At 36.5% G+C, this 26,600-nt stretch overlaps 2 protein-coding genes across 2 annotated transcripts; both read left to right on the forward strand.

The window, feature by feature from the left end:
* Positions 1 to 3,558: 3,558 nt before the first annotated feature.
* On the forward strand, positions 3,559 to 12,834 carry gprin3a (GPRIN family member 3a). The gene is made up of 2 exons (XM_051659564.1): positions 3,559 to 3,706; positions 8,002 to 12,834. The coding sequence occupies exon 2, from the start codon at positions 8,128 to 8,130 to the stop codon at positions 10,252 to 10,254; it is 2,127 nt and encodes a 708-aa protein (XP_051515524.1). The 5' UTR covers positions 3,559 to 3,706; positions 8,002 to 8,127; the 3' UTR covers positions 10,255 to 12,834.
* Positions 12,835 to 15,230: 2,396 nt separating this feature from the next.
* ppm1ka (protein phosphatase, Mg2+/Mn2+ dependent 1Ka) lies at positions 15,231 to 26,158 on the forward strand. Its single transcript, XM_051659635.1, has 7 exons — positions 15,231 to 15,398; positions 17,271 to 17,762; positions 21,407 to 21,507; positions 21,598 to 21,763; positions 23,979 to 24,123; positions 24,617 to 24,751; positions 24,831 to 26,158. Exons 2-7 carry the CDS (start codon positions 17,329 to 17,331, stop codon positions 24,960 to 24,962), a joined length of 1,113 nt encoding a protein of 370 aa, XP_051515595.1. The 5' UTR covers positions 15,231 to 15,398; positions 17,271 to 17,328; the 3' UTR covers positions 24,963 to 26,158.
* Positions 26,159 to 26,600: the final 442 nt, after the last annotated feature.

The raw sequence follows: 26,600 nt of genomic DNA on the forward strand, positions 1-26,600 counted from the left end.
GGTGTTTTGGTACAAGATGAATATAAAGGGGATACTTGTTGGTGTTTAATTATGTTGAGATTTAGAAGAGTTTCTGTTATGTTCTTAAAGGAATATTCCGGGTTAAATACAAGTTAAGTTCAATCGACAGCACTTGTGTTGATTACCACAAAAATGTATTTTGACTCGTTCCTACTTTTCTTTAAAAAAAAGCAAAGATCGAGGTTACAGTGAGGCACTTACAATGAAAGTGAATGGGGACGAATTTTGGAGGGTTTAAAGGCAGAAATATGAAGTTTATAATTTTATAAAAGCACTTAGATTCGATCTTCTGTTAAAACTCATGTATTATTTGAGCTAAGTTGTTTAAATTGTCATTTTTAGTCATTTTAAGTGTTTAGGGTTTTTTTGACATTACATCATCATGGTAATGAAGTTGTACATTTGGAAATAACTTTGCACAGTAAAGATTTGTAAGTGATTTTACCACACTAAAATCACGTTTACACGCATATCCTTAATGTCGTGTCGCTGTACTATTGAAACTGAGTATTTAAATGTTCAAAAATTGGCCCCCATTCACTTCCATTGTAAGTGCCTCACTGTTCCTTGATTTTTGATTTTTTTTTTTTTAAAGAAAAGGAGGGACGAGTCGAAATTAATTTTTGTGGTAATCAACATTAAGCCACAAATGCTGTCGATTGAGCTCAACTTGCATTGAACCCGGTACATTCCTTTAAGTTTTGGGGGTTACCATTATAGTGATGAATGGAGCTTAGTACATGAGGTACATGATGATTATAGATTTCTTCATTAAGCGGCTGCTGTGTTAACCATAGATTGCTAACCGCAGCATAGTCAACAAGCTTCACTCTGTAGTGTTTGACACCGACAGGTATTTAGCATGCTAACTTTCACTGTCACTAGCTAGTACATGAAGAAATAAAAGAGATTAAATTGAGTTGCTTTTACTTTTTTTGTTGTTGTTGTTGGGTTTACCCATTTCAATTAGGTTCCCTCTACATGAAGTATTTGAGTAAAGATTACATAGTAATTTTAAGTTAGGAAAACTCATGTCAAACACATGGAACCATGATTGAATCAAGTTCCGCCAAAGAGTTCTTTTTTTGTTGTTGAGTGTATGCTTTATGACAGACAGAAATTCATCTGATGAAATATAGAAACTCTCACTGGACCTGATGTTGGCCCCCAGGTGCTAGAGTTGTCTCTCCTAGTAAGAGAGTAATCCATCTCACTTAGTTTGCCCTTAGCTCAGGTGCTTGTGACAGTCAGTAGTGGTTACTAGGCAACCAAACCCAAGCCATTGTACTATCAACAACTTTGATTTGACAAATACAGTAGATTTAATGAGATCTGAATACATTGTCAAGCTGCAGAATCAAATGAAGGATTGGTTGCTACTTTGTCTAATGGCAATATTTGAGTTATTTGTAAAGTGATGTATAGAATCAGACCTACAAGCATTCATTTTTGAAAAAGCAACATTTTGTTTTATTGTTATTATTACTATTATTATTATTATTAGGATAGAAATGGGCTATAGGTCCCCCAGGGTAAAAGACATTTTATTTTCTCTCAAACCACTAAATAGCAACACAAAACTACTACAGCACTTTCCTAAACAACTGTTTGTCACTATGCACTGCAACAGTTTCCCTGATCCTTGAGGTCATCACGTGCAATGTCTCAAGTTTGATCTACCATTTAAAAACATTAAAATGTTGCAAATGTATGCAGTTAATTAAAATCCCTGAAATAATCACATTTATTTTGAGAAAACTTTCAGTTTTGTTCAACGTGATTTATAAAGTTATTATATATATATATATAAAACGAGTGAGAGAATAGTATTTGGGAGGTAAAGCCCACTTGTTAGAAGGGCTAGAGGCCCCCCATAATACAAATTTTTCTGAAGTGGGCCGGATAGATTTATTATGAAGAATGTTCAAAGTGAGCTCACATTGACCGATCCGATCACAGTATCATTTGTTTTTAGAACACTTGAGATGTTATGAAAAGACAAATATGACTGAAATTGACAGGAAATCGTGCACCCTTTTCTGAAGTGGTTATTTTGAGCATTCTCTTAATTTTTTTTTAATAAAGTGTCTTGCTGTCTCTAAAGTATTTCCATTAGGTGACTAATTTTGCCCTATAACTTTTGACATTATATCTACTGTACTCTATATCACTATAACCTGCTTGGGCCACTTTTTGCGTGTGTGTATAAAATCCAAACAACCTACCGTTATTATTTCTTTTCACACAAATTATATTGTTCCATCAATATTCAATAAATAGACATTTATTTTTTACATTTTGATAGGGTACTACGGTGCTAAAGTTCTGTGGGGTAAAAGGCTCCATTGGTTTTATTTTCTCCCAAAACACTAAATAGCAAATAGCATTTATCTGGCTAATGAAAATCCCTGAAATTAATACATTTATTTTGAGACAAAATACTTATTTATAATAAGTGAAAAGGATGGTAAGTGAAAGGATGGTATCTGGGGTAAAAAGCCCCCCTGTTGCAGGGGCTAAATGCCCATTAAACAAATTGTTTTCTTCTTTTTTTTTTTTTTTTAAGTGGGGCGAATAGATTTGTTGTGAAAAATGTTCAAAGTGGGCTCACATTGACTCATAATCATAACAGAGATCAATTTGTTTATAAAATACTTGAGATGTAATAAAATGCCAAACGTGTTTGAAATTAACAGGAAATGGTCAACTTTTTCTGAAGTAGATATTTTGAGTAAGCATCATCTTAATTTGTTACTCAAAAAAGCATCTTGGTGTCTCAAAATTGTAATGGTGTCCCCGTTATCTCCACGATATCACTTTAAACCCCCCTAGGGGTCTTTTACCCCTAAGTGTGGGGTAAAAAGGCTCCCTCACCACCTTTTTTAAAAAACTGAATTTTAATTGAAACAGCCTTCCATTATTATTTATTTACACACAAATTATGTTGCTCTATCAATGTTCAATAATAATAAAAAAATAAAATAATAATAAAAAAAGATTTTGTGACCAGAAAAAAGCAACATTTCCTTAAGGGGTGCCTTTAGCCACATTGTACCCTATTATATTAGTATTACTAGAGCTCCTTTTATATTATTATTAGATCTTTAATGTCAGTCAAAAGTGTTTAAATGACTAGTTCATAAAACTTCAGGATATCTGTTATCATATATGTTTTTCACAACATTCATTTCATTTTATTTTATTGTTATATACATACACACACACACACACACACACACACACACACACATATATATATATATATATATATATATATATATATATATATATATATATATATATATATATATATATATATGTATATATATGCTGTATATGCTATAATGCAGGTGCATTTCATGTTTAAATGTCAGAAACAGTTATCTGTTTCGTTTTTTCCCCACTCATCAGATGGGACAGAAAACACAATTTACTGTTAGGGGAATCAATAGGTGACCTATATTCCGTGCGTCATAGGTCCGGTTCTCCTGCTGCTGAAATGCGTATCGGATGCAGAATGCAGCATCGTCATTTATTCACGTACCAGAGGGGAGAACACCTCACAGTTTCAAAACCTACATCCGAAGATCGAGATACCCATATAGAGCTTCATTCGCAACACTACGCGCGTGGACACCCTGGGACGTTTTAGGAATGCATACATCGATTTTCTGCATATTAAATAGTGAGTATGATTGTGTTTGTTTTGTATTTATGCAAGAACAGATAATGCCGGGTTTAATAGGGTATTTGTGTAGTTCATCCATAACGGATAAATAAAGTGATAGTGTTTAGTTATATATCTAATCTGTTAGACTCCACTGTCTACTCATGGGCGTCACTAATAGCATCATATTTACACCCCAGAGGAGACGCGCAGGGCGTCACATCAATACACACAAACGTGCACCTGTGTGAAACCTTATTTAGAGTTGCGCCATATTTCATTATTGAAGGGAGTGAAAACGAGGTGTGGGATAGACTTATCGTTTCTTTAATGAGATGAACAGTTAATAAAATATAATAAAAAAATAAAAGACCAAAACTCCAAAAATCAAGAGTTGTGCAAATTAGATGTGATCTAGGACATTTATACAGTGAATGCCATTGAAGAGACTGCAAGAGAGTATCCCTTGCAGTCTTGTTTTCAATCCAATAAAAAAAAAAAAAAAATGGCGCCACTCTGAGTAAAGGGTGGTTTCCCGCCTTTTAAATAGTTTACCCATTACGTTAAAATTGTTTTTAGAACACGATATCATCGAATTAAAATTAAATGAATCCAGAGTATTGAAACTGATTCAAAAATGTTTGTGCATTATTTTGTTTATCAGCCAATTAATGGACTTACCATATATTACAATGGGTTTTTATGGGAGAGAATTTGTGAAATTAGGGTATTTCTCCTTGAAATACGGTGTCGTTGTTTGGCAGTAAATATTGTTTATCACAAGGGAGATACAAGAAAATCATGTCTAATGTTTTAACTAAACCTGTGCTGTACTGTACAATTCTATGACGGCGTTTTAGTGCCACATACATTTTTTTTTTTTTTAATTATACAAATAAAAAATACTAAAATATTGAAAATAAAGTCAAAATTACAAGATTAAAGTCGTAATAGTTTGAGAATAAAGTCAAAATTTCGAGAATAAAGTCGTAGCATTACGAAATTAAAGTCGGAATATTTTGAGAATAAAGTAAAAATGACGAGTATAAAGTCATAGCATTATGAGATTAAAGTCGGAATATTTTGAGAATAAAGTAAAAATTACGAGAATAAAGTCGTAGCATTACGAGATTAAAGTCGGAATATTTTGAGAATAAAGTAAAAATTACGAGAATAAAGTCGTAGCATTATGAGATTAAAGTCTGAATATTTTAAGAATAAAGTAAAAAATTTGAGAATAAATTCATAGCATTATGAGATTAAAGTCGGAATATTTTGAGAATAAAGTAAAAATTTCGAATATAAAGTCATAGCATTACGAGATTATAGTCGTATTATTTTGAGAATAAAGTAAAAATTAAGAGTATAAAGTCATAGCATTACGAGACTAAAGTCTGAATATTTTGAGAATGAAGTCAAAATGACCAGAAACGGCGCTTCATTATCACAACGATAGAACGCTTAGCCAGCAGTTTCATCAATGCAAGAAATGGATGTGGATGATTTAGTTAAATCATACTTTAGTTTAGGATTTAGCAACAAAGAAATCCTTTGTCATCTTTTGGCACATCAGTACAAAGTTATTATTGGGATCCAGACACTGCAGCGGTTATGAATTACATTTATTCTGGAGAAAGAACCAGACAGACATTCGCGCAGTCCCGAGCGGCATGGGTGATGCTTGGGCTGGGTTTCCCAAAAGCATTTAAGTATCACGTAAACACGTAAAGCGGCAGGTTCACTTTATATAGCAGATGTATATACAACCTAAACAAGTTAATCTTGAACCTAAAATGTATTTTTATTTCAATTATCCTTATCATTATTATGTTTACATTTATAATTGTCTTCAGATCTTAATTTGTATTATTAATTTTCCACAGACTGGAGATGGATTCTTGCTTGATGGCAAAAGGAAGGGTGCTTATATTGGATTGTTTTGACCACTTCATTATTCTTATAGCATTTTTGTTTCATTTGAAATGTAATTTGAATTTAGAAATATCTTTGGTTTAAGTTTTTTGTGTTTCAAAACATAAATGTTATTTTTTCAAAAAATATCATGAATATATTTATTTCATATCGCCCAGCCCTACTGTGCATTTGTAGCCTGACTGCCATTATGCAGCTTGCAGTTTGTGTCTGCCATGTAAACAGACTAGTACTATTTAATCATCCATTGGAGGGATGAAGAGGAGGAGGAAGAGAGAGAGAGTGAATCGCTCATTGCACACTCTCACCCTAATCTTCTTTGTTAACCATATTTAAATTATTTATTTTGGCCTATTTAAGTTTTAAACTGCAGAGTCACATTACTCACATATTTCTTCTAAGCAAATCTGTTCAGTAAGAACATGTCTTTCTGTTGCCATTACAATTATGCTCATCAAAGAAGCCCAATAAATGTTATACAGTACTGTGTTATGTTTCATGTAAATTTAGATCTATCTTTAGACCTAATTTACACCCATCACGTCGCATGCACAGACTGCGGAGACTGCCTATTGATTTCAATGCGATTTTTTCACAACTTTTTTTATCCTCTTAAACCGTGTGCAATGGCTTTTAAATGATCAAAATATATTAATATAATTTATTAAATGTCCCTTTGTATCTGATAAACTGTGAAAGATGCGAGAACAATACGTGCAGTTGCACTTAATGGGTTTAAGTGCGGTTCATAGCTCTAGTTAATTTACAAGCATTTTTACGAGCTACTTAGATAATGATGATTTTGGGAAACGTGCTGTAGTAAGTACAATTTAAGTGCTACTAATGTTCAATTTAGAGCTTTGGGAAACCCAGCCCAAGCATCACCCATGCCGCTCGGGACTGCGCGAATGTCTGTCTGGTTCTTTCTCCAGAATAAATGTAATTCATAACCGCTGCAGTGTCCGGATCCCAATAATAACTTTGTACTGATGTGTCAAAAGATGACAAAGGATTTCTTTGTTGCTAAATCCTAAACTAAAGTATGATTTAACTAAATCATCCACATCCATTTCTTGCATTGATGAAACTGCTGGCTCAGCGTTCTATCGTTGTGATAATGAAGCGCCGTTTCTGGTCATTTTGACTTCATTCTCAAAATATTCCGACTTTATTCTCATTTTGACTTTATTCTTGAAATATTACTAATCTCGTAATGCTATGACTTTATTCTCAAAATTTTGACTTTATTCTAAAAAAATTACGACTTTAATCTTGTAATTTTGACTTTATTCTCAAAATATTATGACTTTATTCTCGAAATCTTTTTTTTATTTTTATTTTTTTTTTACGTGGCACCAAAACGGCATCATACAATTGTATTAAAAGTTCTGTAGTTTTTCTCTCTGTCATTTGGCTGAGTCTCTTCCAAAACGGGATAACGTTAAATATACGTACATACCAAAACGTTCTTAGTATGATGCTAAAATACGTGACCATTCCTTATTATATGGGACACTACATCATTATATGGGACGATTACCTATTAAATGGGTCGATTCCATATTATATGGGACAATTCCATATTAAGGTTTGGGTATACTTCGGTTTTCCGCGTTCTGGATTGTCTCGCACATGGCCGAGCCCTTAGCCTTTCAAAGTATATTCTTTTGACCATGAAGGCAAACGAACATGATCAACGCATTTTTTGTAAAACTTTTAATACAGTCAACGGCAGGCACATGCGCCGATGATACGAAAAGATGAGGACTGTCTGCATGTTGAGAAAATATGGGCCGCACACGGACAGTCCTTCCAGACTGTGCTGATGACAAAATATATGTCGCTTATACTGTGCGCATTCTGCAATGTGCACAACCGAAGTATACTTTTTATGGGATGGTTTGGAACCCTATTGGTAAGGTATTTTTACCAATCCTCTCCAGACATCTTTATTTCACACTGAAAAAATATTGACTCAAAAAGATCTGTATTTACAGTTTGTTATATTAGTTTGATTCGTTTATTTTTATTATATATTAAATGCCCAAACTATTTATCTGCTATTTAAAGGTGTCAGTTTTGTGTGTGCCTGCTAATGATGCAAGATCTGTACATGATTGTGTAAGCTGGTACTTAGAGAAAATAAATTATATAGATCAGATAAACTAAATAGATTATAGAAACTGATTTGATAGGTAATACGATTTGAGATTTGCATTGTTTTGCACACCTAAAATATACTTTGCTGAATTATGGTGTGATTGTTATTTTGCAAAATAATTGATGTTGGATTGATGTTGAATGTTAGATTAACCAGAACAGCTGAATTACATTAAGTTGTCATAATGGTTTAACAGAATCTGTTGCTTTTCTCCTGACAGCTCCATCACACCCTGAATGGTAATATCACCAAATCAGCCAGACTTCCTATTGTGACATCTGGGAAAGTCAATGGAAATCATTTCATTGGATTACTTTGGGTCGAACTACCATCAGTTACCTGATAGATGGAATCCCGTCCTACACACCTTCATCGCCCTGGAAACAATGAGCCCAAGGCATGCTGGGAATCTGAGTCCCAGCCCTCAAGTCAGCACAGAAAGGTACACATCTCTCCAGGGACCAGGGCAAGACTTGGTGAAAATCATAGGATTGGAGTAGAAGTTAAAGAACAGGTTGTGGCAGAGGAAAAAGGCACCTCCAGGGAATCCGCAGCCCATTTAAAAACACAAAAACACACAGAATTACCTTTCACTGCCATTGTGACCACAGAAGACCTCCCTGTGGCCACAGCTGCATCAAGAATACCCACCATGCATTCAGCTGCAACCAAGCAGGGCACTGCAGTTACAGCCAACACAACCATTACAAGTAAAATAGCGTCAAAACAACCAGCTTTGACTCATTCATCAACAACACCTGCAGTGGAGGTCTTAAATCTATCCAGCCACACTGGACCAGTTGTTGGACCCAGTGGTCCAAAGTTAAAATCCCCAAATACAAACCATGAGAGGAAGGTACAAGCAGGTGCAACCATCTCAGTCAAAACATCCCCTAGAAACATCCAGAAAACAGCCTCAGCATCTCACATTGCCAGCTCCACAGATTCTCCCAAGACTCTTTTCAAAACAGCATCTGCTTTCCAATTATCCTCTACAGACTCATCCAAGACTGTCAACCGAACTTCTCTTTCTCACATTCCTAGAGTCACCTCTAGCCCCAAACCATCCCATTCTGTAGATCTCAAAGTAGACAAAACTGAGAAGAATAGGAGAGTTATGGGAAAAGAGGGGCCCATATCTACCTCTCTGAAAGATAGAATGATTGACAGACTAGCAGAGAGCAAACCGCATCTTGGGACAAAAGCAGAAAGGGCAGAGAGTCCTCAGGGGCAACAGGAGCAGAAGATAAAGAGCAGAAATGAGAGGGAGGGAGAGAAACTAGTAGGCAAAGAAGGAAAGATCAAAGACATTGTCCTTCAGGATGTAAGAAGTGACCTCACCATGCTGAGCTTGACAAGGTGCAAACAAACTTCCTATCTCGAAAACAAGAAGCAGTCACCACATCAAGCAACAAACGCCTCTACTGAACAGCTGACAGAGAGAAAACAGAAGAGTGATGCATATGTCAAGACCCAAGAGAGACTCTCGGAAGAGAAGGGAAGAGAGGAAAAAGAAAATGAGAGAAAGACAGCAGAGAGAAAAAGGGAAGATGTGGTAGACCAAAAGAAGCAAGCTGAGATTCAGATAGACAAAATGGCGAATGAGTTCCAGAAGGAAACATCGATGAAAGAAAAAGACAAGAATACGATTCTAACATCAGAGAAACTGAATTATGCAAAGACGAGGACAGTTGAAGATTTGGTTGCAACTGAAACTCGGGATGTGGCACTTCAGACGGATTTACACCTAGTGTACGTTGACACTGAGGTCCAGGCAGTTGTGGAGGTCTTCAGCAAATCCACACACATGAGTCCAATCCCTCAACCCTGCGTTCAGTTAAACGTTGAGCTTGACCTCAGTCCTGAAGCAGGCCAACAGAATGGGCTTAGTGCTGATAGCAACTCTGATTCTGATTGGTTGCCAATGGAAGCCATGCCTAGATTTCTAGGCCCACCTCCTTACAAGTCCCCCAATAGCCACAAACCTCTTCAACATGTCTGTCAAATAGAGATTGAGCTTTGTAGCCAATCACCGCAGACTGTTGGTTCATCTCCGACCCAAGTCACACTCAGTGAATTTGATGGTGCAAGTCATGACGCAATGGCCCCACTCAAGGCAGTGGAGAAGAACTCTGAGGATTCCTCAAAGACACTCAACTCTGGTAAACCAGCAGAGATGGACAGAGAAAATGAGGAGAGTGGTGTACCTGAGAATATCGTCTGGGATGAGCAGGGGATGACATGGGAAGTTTATGGAGCATCATTGGATCTGGAGTCACTGGGATTTGCTATCCAGAATCACCTGCAGTGCAAGATCCACGAACACGAGCGACGTATCGGTACGCTCCGGAAGTCCATCAGCCTCTCCGAGCACTCGCCAGGGAAGAACAAGACAGGGAAGAAGAAGAGGAATGTTTTCAGGTCAGTGTTTGCTGGATGCAAGTGCTGCTCGAACCCACAACCCAAAGAATAGCCAAGTGACCATGTGTGACATGACACTATGTCTTGTCAACATAAATGTAAAAACATTTGCAAATATGATATTTTAGTTTGGACTGAATAAATAGACATGTACTGTGTGAGTAGAAGGTCCACAAGATGGAAACAAATCCTTGTCCCAAATGGTGCACTAGATGTGGACTCGTGGATTTGTGCTTGCCCAATACAGTAAGTGCAAGAGACTGAAGGGTGTCCAATTTGTCATTTTATGATTCTGAAGGGTGCTTACGAGGCCTTTTTTGCCCACAATGTGCTCTCGATGAACGCTTGTACTGATGCAGACTTTGCGGTAGACTACTACCCAGTCTAGGCGCCATTATGTCACCAAGTCTGGACTTTGGTACTAATTCCAGAGAATTGAAATTGAAATGTCTTTTGGACTGAGTCAGACATTATTAAAAAAAGTGATTTTAACGTTTTTAAAAGGAAAGTGAAGTGTTCACTATTATGTAACTTTATTGTAAGTTCAATGACATTTTTACATTTTTGTATAGGCAAACTCTCTTATTATTAACCATTGACAATTAAGACTACACGGAAAGCATAGCTTAAAGAGATGTGTCTTTGGCAGATACATGTATTGTTCAAATCAACTGCACAAAAGATTTATGTTGATTGTACAATATTTGATTGTACAATACAATACAATACTAAGCTCTAAACATGTCATTTTGGGTCCCGCCCTGATGCTCTGCTTCTCTGGGTGTCTATGAAAGCCTCAGAAAGGCTATTTGCATTGAATCTGCTTCCAATTGTTTATTGTACAGTGGACTTTTTCAATCAATGTATCTGTGTCCAGCCTGGAAGCTTGGCTTCTCTCTATGATGATTGGTTGAGCTCTCAAATGGGCAGAACTTTACAACCAACAGCCAATAATATAAACAATGATGTACATCTCTGACAAATTTATTTTAGCTTTTATAATTCTACATTTTGCCCAATTGCCATTTTTAATTAATGGTTTTTAGTTTGGTCAATTGTCTTCGTTTGTTAATTTCACTCTTTAATTACTATTTTAAGAATCTGATTTTGGAAGCAACTTTGCAGACACACAAAAAAATTTTTTTATCATTGAGTTACGTGTGCTACCCCACACTTGAAAAGCATCGGCCCCCACTAGTATTAACTGATTTGAACTAAATGGCAAAGCTACAGTATAATAAGACTTACCATATTTAGCGTTATAATGGTTCTTTGATTATTTTTAAACCCTTTGTAGATTCAATCTGTCTTGTTGAGAACTGGTTTGAAAACAGTCCTCTTTCTGTATGTAGTGATGCGTGTAGGAACATGGGAAGTATTCTCACACAGTTAATGAATGAGAGCACTGTTCATGTTTGTGACTGTAGCGTGATAGCTGGAATTGTGCTCACCTGTATTTACTAAATTTATTCACAGTTAAAACAGAAACATATAATAAGTAAACAGTGATAATGTTAATGGCTTAAAAGCACTACTGAGCTATTTGTCTCTAAAAAAAATAAAAATAAAATAATAATGCTAGAGAGTTGGCAAAATTTCTTGGAGATAAATTATACTGTGTTGGTAATCACTGTATAGAGCACTATAAAGGAATAAAATAATGTTTGTGATGTTCTACACAATGTGGTGTCGCAATTATATTAGAAATATGTTGCAATCGGTGTAAAAACCTCAGTTCTTGCAAACACATACACACCAACAGAATATATACAGTAGATAAGGTCCACAGATGAAGAAAATGTAAAAGTTTAAACTCCTCTTTATGATCTCTGTGGTGTTTGCTTTCTGATGAGATCTCTTTTAACTGAGGATACTTAACGCTGTATGATTTTATATTTCTTCTGTGGCGCAAAGACGTGATGGAATGAGGTCTTTGTGTTTTCGTGAGAGTGCAGCTGAGAGCTCTAAGAGATGTCTGATGAATATTTTATCTTTTCTGTGTGTGTGTGGGCAGCTTTAAGTGGTTTACGAGGACGTTTTTAGGTTACAAACTGGTAATTACATGGGTATTATGTAAATGTGGTTTATGGCATAATTTAAATCGCTTAAAAAACATACTAAATGATGTTTTTTTGAAAATGTAAAAATGCAGAACGTTTTCTGTGAGTGTTAGGTTTAGGGGTAGGGTTAGGGTTAGGGGATATAATCTATAGTTCATACAGTATAAAAATCATTATGTCTATGGAGAGTCCTCATAATGATAGCTGCAACAACATGTGTGTGTGTGTGTGTGTGTGTGTGTGTGTAAAAGAGAGACTTGGATATTGACTTGTGTGAATAAGCAAAAAGTGAGTGTGGTCTAAATTGAGTTATCGGCTTGCTTTATATATTTCACTGACTGCAGGCACAGCGGTGTAGTGTGCATGATATTGTTTCTGCCGCTCTCAGAGAAACCCAAACACACACATAAACACGTACAGTGGCCCTAAAAACCACTTAAGTCTCCAAAAGGTGGTTCCAACAAGTATTACCTCAGGGGGGTGATCACTTAACCAAACTGTATTTAAAAAAGTTTTTGACATTGTTTTTTCAGCTGAATATTGTATGTTACGGTGTGTAAATAAAGCCAGGAAAAGGCTCATTGTATTTGTTTTTATTTGAGGCTGTAAGCAGGAGTTAAATTGGGATATTTGTGGAGGGGGAACCTAAACACAACCCCCAACATCAGTTCCTATAATACATCTATAATACACTGTGTACACACAATAGTTACACTCAGGACCTTCAGGACAAAAATGTCCTCATTGAAACCCATTAAAACTGCAATATTTGATCCCAGTGCCATTAAAGCATAAAATCATGAATTCTATGATATTATGCTTTCATTCCAGAGCCCTGGCTTCAAAATGTACATTTTTAATATGTTCCACCAGATGGCGCCATTTTTCTCATGTTTAGCCTATGGAGCAAATACATGCTTTTTCCCTATTTTCTGTTTGCTGTATTATAGAGCACTGCAGGCCAGTTGAATGATGCAGCTAAAATTGTGTGGGTGTGTTGGTATGGATGTCAGAGTGTGTTTTGTATGTGTATATTGAGAAATGTGTGTGTGTGTGTGTGTGTGTGTGTGTGTGTGTGTGTGTGTGTAAAAAACAACATTGTCAATATGTAAACAAACTGGCATTTAAAGGGTTAAAATCCTGAAAATGAATGAATATTTGGCAGTTATGATCAGGACTGATGTTGGTTAAAAAAAATTAACTAATTAAAAGTGGAAAATAATATTAATATATAATATTATTATGGCAGTTTTTTCACGCAGACATTTTTTACCTCTAAGGACCTCTGAATAACTTTTTTAAATTGACGCACAAGGGTTAAATGTTTCAATTATGTTAATTTGCTCACTTTCAATTAATATATAAAAATGAAACTCAATGTAACTAAGCCTTTAGATTATGAAGGTCTTTCGCGTCATGAGAAACATGCATTCAGCCAGGTATGTCCAAACTTCTGGCCGGAACTGTGCAAATGAAAGAGGTTTATCCAGTGATGAAATGATCTTAGGAATCATGTTGAGCCAAAATGTAATCAAAAATCAGTCTGCACATCAGTGAGCCTTTGTGTTATGGTGTGGTTTGTTGCGGGCCGGGTGTGGTGGGCCACTCTGGGCCAGAAAGTCAAGGGCCAATTTTTTTGTCCCAGTCCACCCCTGACAAAAGGTAAATATTTGGGTGACATTCTGTACCCACTGATTCTATAAATTTATAAGTGTGTCTTAAGTGTCCAAACATTTCTTGGGGCTCATATAATTGTTTCTCTTATACCTCTATTTTCATCATTTTTCTCATATGTTACTCTCTTCTCCCAGTTATTTATAGTGTATTATAATCTCTGTGTTTTGAACATTTGCTGATCTTTTATTCAGGACCTCTGCTGTGTTTACAGCGGAAACATGCTGTGATCCGTCTGTTTGCTTGTGTGAGGTAGCGAGAGAGAGACAGAGAGAGAGAGAGAGAGGCACACATTTGTTTCTCAGTCAAGGTGGGGACTTTCCATTTCACTTCTATTGTTTTTATACTGCATTAATTATATTTTCTATCCTCTAACCCTACCCCCATCTCTAACCCTAACCTTCACATGAATCTTTCTGCATTTTAACGTTGAAATCAAAGTATACCTCGTCAAAACATCCTCAACAAATGTGTGCAGGATTCGTATTGGAAATTTAATCAAATTTTGGAGCTAATCATAAAAGATTGAGATTGGATCAAATAAGATAAACAATAACTAATACTAATACTAATACTAAACAAATACTTTATTACTCTCTCTCTCTCTCTCTCTCTCTCTCTCTCTCTCTCTCTATATATGTGTGTGTGTGTGTGTGTGTGTGTGTGTGTGTGATTCTTAGAGTCCTGTTTGATATTGTGTAATCTTTATACAGCCACATACAGGAGGTTTTCACTGTATAATCATGGCACTACAATAGATGAATGCTATTAGCCAACTACACAAGGTATTTCACAATATAAAGTGTATGATTGACACCTGAGCCCAAACCTCACACACCCCCTCATCTGATTGGACGAGCGGAGGGCAGAGGTGGTCTGTGATTGGCTGCTTTCTGTTATGGAATGTGAGATGACCCTCTGTGTGTGTGTGTGTGTGTGTGTGTGTGTGTGTGTGTGTGTGTGTGTGTGTGTGTGTGTTATAGAATATAAATAAGCAGATAAAATAGAAGTGTACAGAAACTGAGAATATTGGTCAGATACTATGAGTCTTAATATTATTTCTCATATTTTAACTCTTATTTTTTTATTTTATTTTAACGGCTAATACATTTTCTAAGCGTCATTAACCAGTTGAAAAATCTTGTCCAGACTGCTGCGGAAGCGGTGCGGTCATGTTGTATCTGTTACTTTTCTCAGCGCTGCGCAGGATGGACCTATCGCCGTCGATTCTGCGTCTCTTTGGTGGATTCGATTTTCTGAGCCACATAGCGTCCCCTAGAGAAATACTGATTATATCTCATAGTAAACAGTTGTTAGTAAATAACTCTCTCCGATCAATAGTGTGTGACACTACTGTCACTGCAGCTGGAGAGGAGAGAGTTGTGCGCACTTTGTGTGGGACGGACACTGACTTTGTCACATTTTAAATGGAAAACTAAAGGACAAAGCATATTTGCTGCAGGTAAGTTGCTGATCCTGCTGCTTTCATTACATTTTAGCTTTAAAATCAGTATGCCATTCGACGCTTTTATTTATTTATTTATTTATTTTTGCACCAGATGAAGTGATACTGCACATTTAACCCGGTCTGAAATTATATTAATAGTAAACAGGCAGCATCATGTTATTATTTTACAAAACTTACTAATACTACCATGGTTTTGGCTATTAGGTGGCCAATCTGACATTGTTATTATAAATACAGTTGATGAATACATAATTTAAAGAAATATTCCGGGTTTAATACAAGTTAAACTCAATCGACAGCTTTTGTGGCATAATGTTGATTACCACAAAAATTAATTGCGACTTGCCCCTCCTTTTCTTTGAAAAAAGCAAAAATCTGGGTAAAATCTGCGCTTTCAATGGAAGTGAATGGGGGCCAATCAGTAAACATTAAAATACTCACTGTTTCAAAAGTATGGCCATAAGATGTCAACAATATGCGTGTAAAACGTACTTTAGTGTGATGAAATCACATGCTAACTATTTCTGTGTAAAGTTATGCAAATTCGTTGCCATGACGATGTAACCACGTGAACATGACCCTAAAAAGATCATAAAAACAACGATTTATGCAACTTCACTGCTTAAATTTTATGCACGTTTTAACAGAAGAATTAATGCAAGTGCTTTTATAAAATTAAGCGCTTAAATTGTTTGCCTTTAAACCCTCCAAAAATTGGCCCCCATTGACTTCCATTGTAAGTGCCTCACTGTAACCTCCATTTTTGCTTTTTTTTAAAGAAAAGGAGGGACAGGTCGAAATTCATTTTTATGGTAATCAACATTATGCCACAAATGCTGTCGATTGAGCTCAACTTGCATTGAAACCGCAATATTCCTTTAAAATACGTTTAAATGTAATAACAGTAAAAATAATTGTTGTTGTTTTATTAATATGCCTAGCAGTAGTTTTTTACATTTATTTTATTAATAATATTTTGAGCTACATTTTTATTAAAATGACACTAAACATGTTTATTAAAGTTTATAAGACATTTGTATGTAATTTAAATCAACTAAAAGAGATCACGATCCATGTGTACGATGAAACATTCACTGTTATTGCAGAATAATATCATGCACTTGTCATAATGATCAATGTCACAGTCAGTGTCACATGGTCCTGTGATGTCATCCTGATGGTTTTGTATTTCCGTGTTTATGTTGACATACTGTAAAACACCCCGCTTGCAAAGGTCAGCGGTGACACATCGGGTGCATGTGAACATGACCTAAAAAGGTCACTAGGGGTGTTCAGGGAAAGACACACACAATAATAACATGAATATGGGACCTTCTTGGGATTCGGTTATATTTCACTTGAATTTTTCTTCCATCTACATTTGATTAATTGTCTGAATACTTCACAACATTAGGCCCGTATTAAGCCTCCAACAAATCATCATTTCCCACCCTTAGGCATCAAAGCCCTTTTATTAAGCTGGACTTCTTTTGTTCTCAGCCCCGTCACGGACATAATGGAAGTAATTTGTAAATGATTCTAGACAATACTGGCTATAAAATAAACGTCTACTGCTTATGTGTCCCTCATACCAATTTAAGGACTGCAAATATGACATTTACGACAGTTTTCTCATTTTTATGTGATGAAGCTACAAATAGGCAAATTGTGTGTCCGTGTTCTCATTATTTTTGTCAAACTTCAAAATATGAATAAAAATGACCTGTTTCTGCACCATGCTGTTGACGACAGCTGAATGATGTCACTTCTGGATTATAATGTAACAAATTGGTGGAACCAAAATTTGTATGGGCTGAAAATGGCTGGTGTGACGGGGTTGAGACAAACCTTTATATTTGTTCACAGGAGTCCCATCTGAAGTGTGCTGAGAAAAAGAAGCCAATCTCTACTGCTCTTTCTCTCGATGTCCGTCTCTGGCGTGTCGTTTTCCCGTCTGCTCCGATGCAGTCTGTCCTTGGTGGGTCGGAGTGCGAGTTTGTGCCCGGGCAGGTGTGTGCGCACGCGGGTGCCGGCCGTGGCCGGGGTCAGGTGGAACAGCTCGCGTTTGGACATGGACGGAAGCGGCTGTCCAGCGACGTGGGATTCCTTCGGGATTTGGGATAACCGGATAGAGGAGCCCATCCTACTGCCGCCCAGTATCCGCTACGGAACTCCCATCCCGCACGTCAGCCTGTCCAGGGTGGGCTGCGCATCCCACATAGGTCGTCGCCGTGACAACGAGGACCGTTTCCAAGTGAGCAAGCTCACGCACAACGTACTGTACTTCGCTCTTTTTGACGGGCACGGAGGACCACAAGCTGCCGATTACTGCCAAACGTACATGGAGCAACACATCAGGTACACACACACACACACACTCCAAAGTATTGTGTGGTGCCATAGTAAAGGGATGACATCAAATGAAAATACCATGACGCTTTGATATATGGGTGTTTCTTTGAATTCGGGCCATTTAATGTACCAGGGTTTGATTTTCATTCAAAAAACGAACAGATTTCAACTTTTTTTGTTATGTAAAGGTCTTATTAAAACTGAATAGGAAGCTTTTCACCAGGCCTTCATAATTTATTTTTGGTATTTTTAAATTGCCTTTATGTATGGATTTTACTGTTTCAGCTTTGTACCGGACCAGATTCAATATTAAACTATGAAAATCCATTATAAAAATACAAATTATTACATGTTTAAAACTATGATCATCTAAACAAAGAGTGAAATAAACAGAAACCATTTCAGGCTTTTGTTGTGTGTGTGTGAACTGTGAAAATGATTTCTATCATTTAAAAAAAAAAGACAACCCAAAAATGATGTCCCACACTGTAAACCCTAATGTTGTCAGTATACTGTAAAAATCAAGTTGTCTTAATTAAACATTACTTTAAATGTCAAGTTTTGGGCACATAACTCAAATATCTATGCTCCTTGAACTTATTTATCTTAAAAGACAGTAGACTTAAGATTTTAAGTGTTGTTAACTCAAACGATTGAGTACAAGATTGAGGCTATATGGGGAATACCCATAATTCCTTGCACTTGAATTATTTAATTATGTTTCCTTGATGAAAGAGAACATATTGGGACATTTAATTAGTTGTTTTTAAGAATGCATAGATGTTTAAACTCTTTTGTAGGATAATTTATGCTGTTTTGTTCCATATAGTTGTTTCGTGTCATGTCACCTGCATTAGGGTGATCTGTGTCCTGTTAATACTTTCTTAGTTCAACTTGTGCATGTGCAACTGAAGTACAGGTATACAGTTCATATATGCATTTCAGTGGAGAATTAAGTTTAATTCATAATCTTCTTTATTTGAGTTGTGTTATTGTTTGATCTAGATTTAAGTCCATTCAATTAAAATTATTAAGTACAAACAACAACGTATAAATAGCAAAAATTAGATAAGTTTTCATTTAGTTACCTTAACTTAAATAAAGTTAATTCTATATGAACACCAAGTTAAGTGAACTTAATTACTCAAGTTTTGTAGATGCCATTACTCAATTCAATTGAGGGAACAAGTTCACTCAATCAGTTGAGTAAAGTTAACTTATTAGGGTTTTCAGTGTACAGTTGTGGCATCATTTCTACCAGAGTTTTGCCCCTTATAAAGTTTTTTTTTTTTTTTAAGTTAGTGTACTTGTTAACCAAGTTGACACAAATGTCAGTGAAGAGCATGCTTGAGATGAAATATGAGACAAGTGATGTTTGAAGAAAACAAAGAAAACTGAAGGCAAACATCACTTGTGAACAGAATATTGATTTTGAAAGTGCTTGAATTTCACTATATATATATACACATATACACTGGTGGCCAAAAGTTTGGAATAATATACAGACTTTGCTCTTATGGAAAGAAATTGGTACTTTTATTCACCAAAGTGGTATTCAACTGATCACAATGTATAGTCAGAACATTAATAACGTGAAAAATTACTTAAAATAGTTAAAAGTGTTCTCATCAAAAAATCCTCCACGTGCAGTAATGACAGCTTTGCAGATCCTTGGCATTCTAGCTGTCAGTTTGTCCAGATACTCAGGTGACATTTCACCCCACACTTCCTGTAGCACTTGCCATAGATGTGGTTGTCTTGTCGGGCACTTCTCACACACCTTACAGTCTAGCTGATCCCACAAAAGCTCAATGGGGTTAAGATCCATAACACTCTTTTCCAATTATCTGTTGTCCAATGTCTGTGTTTCTTTGCCCACTCTAACCTTTTCTTTTTGTTTTTCTGTTTCAAAAGTGGCTTTTTCTTTGCAATTCTTCCCATAAGGCCTGCACCCCTGAGTCTTCTCTTTACTGTTGTACATGAAACTGGTGTTGAGCGGGTAGAATTCAATGAAGCTGTCAGCTGAGGACATGTGAGGCATCTATTTCTCAAACTAGAGACTCTGATGTACTTATCCTCTTGTTTAGTTGTACATCTGGCCTTCCACATCTCTTTCTGTCCTTGTTAGAGCCAGTTGTTCTTTGTCTTTGAAGACTGTAGTGTACACCTTTGTATGAAATCTTCAGTTTTTTGGGGGCAATTTCAAGCATTGTATAGCCTTCATTCCTCAAAACAATGACGTTTCTAGAGAAAGAATATTTCTAATATTGACCTTAAGACATGCCAGTCTATTGCATACTTTGGCATCTCAAAAACAAACACAAAGACAATGTTAAGCTTCATTTAAGGAACCAAAACTGTGTTTGATATAATGGCAAGTGATTTTCTAGTGCCAAATGATCAATTTAGTATGATTACTCAAGGATAAGGTGTTGGAGTGATGGCTGCTGGAAATGGGGCCTGTCTAGACTTGATCAAAAAGTACTTTTTTCAAATAGTGATGGTGCTGTTTTTTACATCAGTACCAATTTCCTTCCAAAACAGCAAAATCTGTACATTATTCCAAACGTTTGGCCGCCAGTGTACTTGTAAAAATACATTTTGTTCCTTCTGAAGAAAGAAAAGAAAACAATTTGTAACAAAAATGCTTTAAAGGAATATAAAAGTTAAGCTCAATCCACAGCATTTGTGGCATAATATTGATTACCACAAAAATAAATTGACATCTCTCTTTTTCTTAAAAAAAATAATTAATTTTTGTGGTAATCAACATTATGCCACAACTGCTGTCGATTGAGCTTAACTTGTATTGGACCTGGAATATTCCTTTAACATTTTCCAATCGAAGTTCCCACAGTATAAAGATTGACATGCACTTAAATTGCACCAGTTCAAATTTCATTAAACGTTTACCAAAGTCTAAGTGGGAGGTTGACTAAATAAAAGAACTAGTCCTCATAGGTTGTTGAAAAATTAATTGCAATGGGCATTAAATATTTTAAACTCTCATCCTCCTCAATATTAATCATGGCTGTCCACTTTGCTACAGTAATCGTGAATTCACATTGACATGATTCATGCCGTTTTGAACCCCACATGAAAAGCGCTTGCTGAGAATGTCTTGTTTTGCTTTTAGTGCTGGCATTGTGCTCGTAAATGATACTTTATCCAAGTTGTCCAATGAGATGGAAGCGCAACATGGCGCCGGGGAAATGCTAATGGTTCACTTCAGTGAGTCAAGTGAATGCAGATTTTCACAGGTCCTGTTTGGGTTTGTTTTGTACAAAAAATAAAATAAAGAAAATACTGTAAAGAGGTTTTTCTCCATCATTTGCTCAGAATCACTGTTGCATGTGTTTGTGGTGTGTACGTCATTGTAATGACACATCACAAAGGTTCTGCCCTATTTCAACCAGAGCTGAATAAAATGTCAGAATCTAATGTCAAATTAGGAACTGCGTTAATTGCGTTAAAGAAAAATGAACTACTGCTCGAAGTTGAAGAAACCCCCTTAAATACCATGATACTGAATAATTACCATATTCATATACCATGGTATTAACATGGTATATGAATAATGCATCGTGTAATGCATCGTATTGTCTGTGTGTGTTGTATGTTCAATTGCTCAAGGTGTGTGTGTTTTGTAGAGATTGTTTGGAGGTGGAAACAGATTTAGAGGTGGTTTTGTCTAAAGCATTTCTGAAGGTGGATGCTGCTTTGGCCAAAGAGCTTCAGATGTACGGCAACGGTATGAAAAGCAGCATACAAATTAAACAACGCTTTGATAATTCATTTTGTAAACTATCAGTAAAGTGTGTATGTGTTGTTCACTCTCCAGCCTCTCTCATGATGGTGGGTACCACTGCGACGGTTGCGTTGCTAAGAGACGGGATAGAGTTGGTTGTCGGCAGTGTTGGTGACAGTCGGGCACTGTTGTGCAGAAAGGGCAAAGCTCGCAAACTCACAGATGACCACACGCCAGAACGAAAAGACGAGAAACAGAGGTAAAGACAGATGTTGTGCACCCATTTCTTTTTCATGGAAAACCTGGGAAAAGGCCTAAAAAAGTCATGAAAATGAATAAAATCTTAAAAATCATGGACAAGTCAAAGAAATGTAAAAGTTAAAGGAATGTTCCAGGTTCAATACAAGTTAAGCTCAATCGACAGCATTTGTGGCATAATGTTGATTACCACAAAACTTTATAACAACTCGTCCCTCCTTTTCTTTAAAAAAAGCAAAAATCGAGGTTACAGTGAGGCACTTACAATGTTATTCTTCTGTTAAATCTTATTTGAGCTGTAAAATTCTTTAAATTGTAATTTTTACAGTCATTTTAGGGTTTGTTGACATTTCATCATCATGATAACGAAGTTGTAAAATTGGCTATAACTACTCAGAAAAGGTTAGTAAGTGATTTCATTATTTTATGCTTTTTTTTAAAGGAGGAACAAGTCGAAATAACTTTTTATTTTATTTTATTTTTTTATCCCCTTTTCTCCCAATTTGGAACGCCAAATTCCAACTACTTAGTAGGTCCTCGTGGTGGCGCGGTTACTCACCTCAATCTGGGTGGTGGAGGACAAGTCTCAGTTGCTTCCGCTTTTGAGATGTCAATCCGTGCATCTTATCACGTGGCTCGCTGTGCATGACACCGCAGAGACTCACAGCATGTGGAGGCTCATGCTACTCTCTGCGGTCCACACACAACTTACCACACGCCCCATTGAGAGCGAGAACCACTAATCATGACCACGAGGAGGTTACCCCATGTGACTCTACCCTCCCTAGCAACCAGGCCAATTTGGTTGCTTAGGAGACCTGGCTGGAGTCACTCAGCACACCCTGCATTCGAACTCACGACTCCAGGGGTGGTAGTCAGCGTCAATACTCGCTGAGCTACCCAGGCCCCCGAAATAACTTTTTATGTAATCAACATTATGCCACAAATGCTGTCGATTGAGCTTAACTTGTATTGAACCCGGAACTTTCCTTTAATATACCTTTTCTAGCTTTCCTCAATCTAATAATATTTCATCAGCTACATTTGACTCTTGTGTAGAGTAAAATTTGCCAGCAAACCAACATTATTTCTGTTTTGTGAGCGAATCATTCTTTTGAGTGAATAAATACATCAAAACAGTTTACAAATCATTCTGCATGATTCATTAGCGAATCAGTATGAATCAGAATTATTTAAAAAAAAAATCCGTATCCAGCATTCCCAAATCACTGGAAAGGTCATGGAATTGGTAAAAAAAAAAAAAAAAAAGGGAAACCTAGAGGAAGTATCAGTAAAGAAAACACTATTTAGTAATTCTAGATTTATTTAAAAAAAAGTTATTTTGAGATTTACGCCTTTGATTTTTTCATAATAAATTCCATCAATTTGAATTAAGTAATCTTTAATAAAATAAAACAATAAAAAAAGTAATATTTTAAACATTACACAATTCAATTTGATGGAATTTTGTTATAAAATTGAAATGCGCAAATCTTCAGACCCCCCATAAGAACACTTTTTTCCCGTTTTGTTTCTCTGGATTAAAAAAAACATTTGAAAATTTTGTTTCATTATCGGCCTGAACTTAACGTATTTCCCCCCCTTTTTTCAACATTTCATTGGTGATTCCAAACTGATTCCATCAAATGTTCTGAACACACCCAAATGCACCTCATGCAGATTTGTCAAGCTTTTACAGAATGGTACTGACACTACAAACAAATTTTTTTTAATCTACAATAATAAAGCAACTTAATTTTTAGAGATCCATCCAAACCATTTTGAAAGTGGCCTCAAAACCTAAGATGACACACATATACACAATCTCACACAACATTGACCGCACACTTGAGAAGGACAAGCACAAGAAGTGGTCCAGGAATGGCATGTTCTGGTATGTGTTTAGTGATATCGCAGCTCTCCACGTACAGTATGTTAAGTATAACAGCAGATAAGTCCTCAAATGACAGCTCATATCCATAGAACGAGAAGTGTACATCCCATAATACACAAGAGTTTGTTGAGGTACACTCGAGAGTTAGTAGGGTGGTGAGACTATTTCTGTCTCGGAAATTTCAAAAGTAGCAGTACATATCCAGCAGAACGATTCCTGTTGCTTGCAAACATGTTTTTGGATGTAGTTCCATGATATTACCACTTATTTAGTAAGGAATATGTATGTATGTGTATGCATTTTTGTATGTTTGTGAGTCTAGAATCCGTCAGAGTGGTGGGTTTGTGGCCTGGAATAGTTTGGGTGAAGCTAACGTTAACGGGCGATTGGCGATGACCCGCAGCATCGGAGACTTCGATTTAAAGAAGAGTGGAGTAATCGCAGAGCCAGAGACCACTCGAATTTTAGTAAGAGATAGTATTTGTGTGTTTTTGTACTGAATCAAACAATTTAAAGTCGAAATGAAATGCAGCATAACCCATTTGACTTTCATAATGCAACGTATTCTGAGTGAAACAGGATATTCAACCAGAAAAAAAATGTAGAACAGGACTGTATTTTATTCATCAGGAATTGATTGAATGATAAAAAGTGTCACATGACAGGTGGTTGGAGAGGAGTGGTTAAAAAAGTAAGTAATTTGTGATGTCAGCCAATAAGGAAAGTTGTTTTAGAGGCGGAGCAAGTTTATGAATTATGAAAACACTTATTTTAAGAAAATAATAAACATTGATAAATCGTGTACAGTAAGACCAGGAATATGTTGGAAGATTCACCAGGAAGTTCATAAAAACGTTCATTTTCAATTGTTTAATGAGCACTTGATTCATATGAAATGTCAAACTTAATGCGAGAATTCAATGGGATCATTATTTTCTCTCATGTTCTGTGGTCTCGTAGTTGCATCACGCTCACGACTCTTTCCTGGTTCTCACAACCGACGGCATCAACTTCATCATGACCAACCAAGAGATCTGTGATGTCATCAACAAATGCCATGACCCCACTGAGGCAGCAAACGTCATCGCTGAGCAGGTGCTTTATTGAGGGCTGTATTCTTATATTATCAGTCTGAGACAAGACTGTTTGTTGATTTGTTGTTTGTGTTGTCCAGGCTCTGCAGTACGGCTCGGAGGACAACAGCACCATCATCGTTGTCCCGTTCGGCGCGTGGGGGAAGCATCAGAACGCGGAATACACGTATTCCATGAGCCGAAACTTTGCCTCCATTGGCCGCTGGGCTTAGCAAGAAACGGTGTTCAAAAGGTCTCAACAAAAGGAGAAACACTCCCATATACAACTGCACTGCCAGCACTGCGTTTTCTCATTCACATACTAAACAAAAGGCCAAATGGATAGACTCCAGAGATATTAACGAAACAGAAACAAGAAAACTTCACAGCTGATGGGGTTATCTGTATATTATCAGTATGGATTTTTCCATAATCGATTTGTACAATTTTACCTTTGGTCCCCCGCAATATTGAATATTTGGTCATGTGCTTCCTTGATTTGACAGCAACATTACATTCAAAACAGAGAGTAATGTTACAGTTTATTTGGTTAACAAAATGTAACTGTTGTTCAGTCGTTGAACAGAGGTAGAGCTCTTTCAACCAGATCATTGGTTGCATCGTATTGAAATTTAATACTAATATATTAATGTTGAAACTGCATATAATGGTACTTCACTACTGAATACAAAAGTATGATTTATTCTTAGTGTGTTGAGAAGAAAGTTTGCGTAGTTATACCTCATAAGTGCACTATATATTTTCACCTGTACACTATATACAGTACTTCAGTCGTGATACTTAAGGGATAGTTGAATTGATAGTGGAAAATGAGAATTCTCTCATCATTTACTCACCCTCATGCCATCCCAGATGTGCATGACTTTCTTTTTTTTGCAGAACACAAATGAAGATTTTTAGAACAATATCTCAGCTCTGTTGGTCCATACAATGCAAGTGTATGGTGACCAGAACTAAAAAGATCCCAAAAGCACATAAAGGCAGCATAAAAGTAATCCACAGACTCCAGTTGTTTAATCCATGTCTTCAGAAGCGATATGATAGGTGTGGGTGAGAAACAGATCAATATTTAAGCAAATTTTTTTACTATAAATCTCCACCTTTGACCAGCCCCAACCAGAAGGTGGCTGAATGTGAAAGTGAAAGTCACTTCCACACCAGAATGAGGAAGTGAAATTGAAAGTGTAGATTTATAGTACAAAAGGACTTCAACCATTCACTTACATTGTGAGGACCTACAGTGCTGAGATATTCTTCTAAAAATCTTTGTTTGTATTCTACAGAAGAAAGTCATGCATATCTGGGATGGCATGAGGTTGAGTGAATGAGGATGAGAGAATTTTTATTTTGTGTGAACTGTCCTTTTAACCTGACACACATGCAATAAAGAAAACACATATTTTTCTTATATATTGTGTTCTTAGTGTATTTAATATATATATATGTAATCGTATATGAATGGGCAAGGAGGAGGCAGGAACCAACATAAAGTTTAATGGTAAACATAAACTTAAACCAACATAAAACATAAGGACACACACACAACGCGGCCGCGTGCATCTCTCTCTCTCTTGAACTGGCATCTCCAGCTCTCCCACTAATCAGCTGATTCACTGTCCACACCCTCCTCCTCATCACACTCCTCCCCGGCCCGATTCAGGCCGGGGCGCCACCGTACTGACCTACTTTCAGGTTTCATTCATATTGGTAAAAAATAGGTGCTGCATGGAAGCACGTTTAGAGACAGAAAATCGAGATGCAGAACGTAAATGTCAAATAGAAATTCATTGTTGACCAATTACTGGAGTTAGAACTTTTGATGCTTCAATGAAATTTGGACAGGCAAGTTC

This window comes from Myxocyprinus asiaticus, chromosome 28, assembly GCF_019703515.2.
Source record: "Myxocyprinus asiaticus isolate MX2 ecotype Aquarium Trade chromosome 28, UBuf_Myxa_2, whole genome shotgun sequence".
Taxonomy (NCBI): domain Eukaryota; kingdom Metazoa; phylum Chordata; class Actinopteri; order Cypriniformes; family Catostomidae; genus Myxocyprinus; species Myxocyprinus asiaticus.

What these genes read in the sequence shown, in the direction of transcription:
- ppm1ka (XM_051659635.1), top strand. Translation starts at nt 17,329, where the DNA reads ATGTCCGTCTCTGGCGTGTCGTTTTCCCGTCTGCTCCGATGCAGTCTG. An exon ending in CGAAAAGACGAGAAACAGAG is followed by an intron (nt 21,764 to 23,978) that starts GTAAAGACAGAT and finishes TTGTGAGTCTAG; the next exon opens with AATCCGTCAGAGTGGTGGGT. An exon ending in CAGAGACCACTCGAATTTTA is followed by an intron (nt 24,124 to 24,616) that starts GTAAGAGATAGT and finishes GTGGTCTCGTAG; the next exon opens with TTGCATCACGCTCACGACTC.
- gprin3a (XM_051659564.1), top strand. Translation starts at nt 8,128, where the DNA reads ATGGAATCCCGTCCTACACACCTTCATCGCCCTGGAAACAATGAGCCC.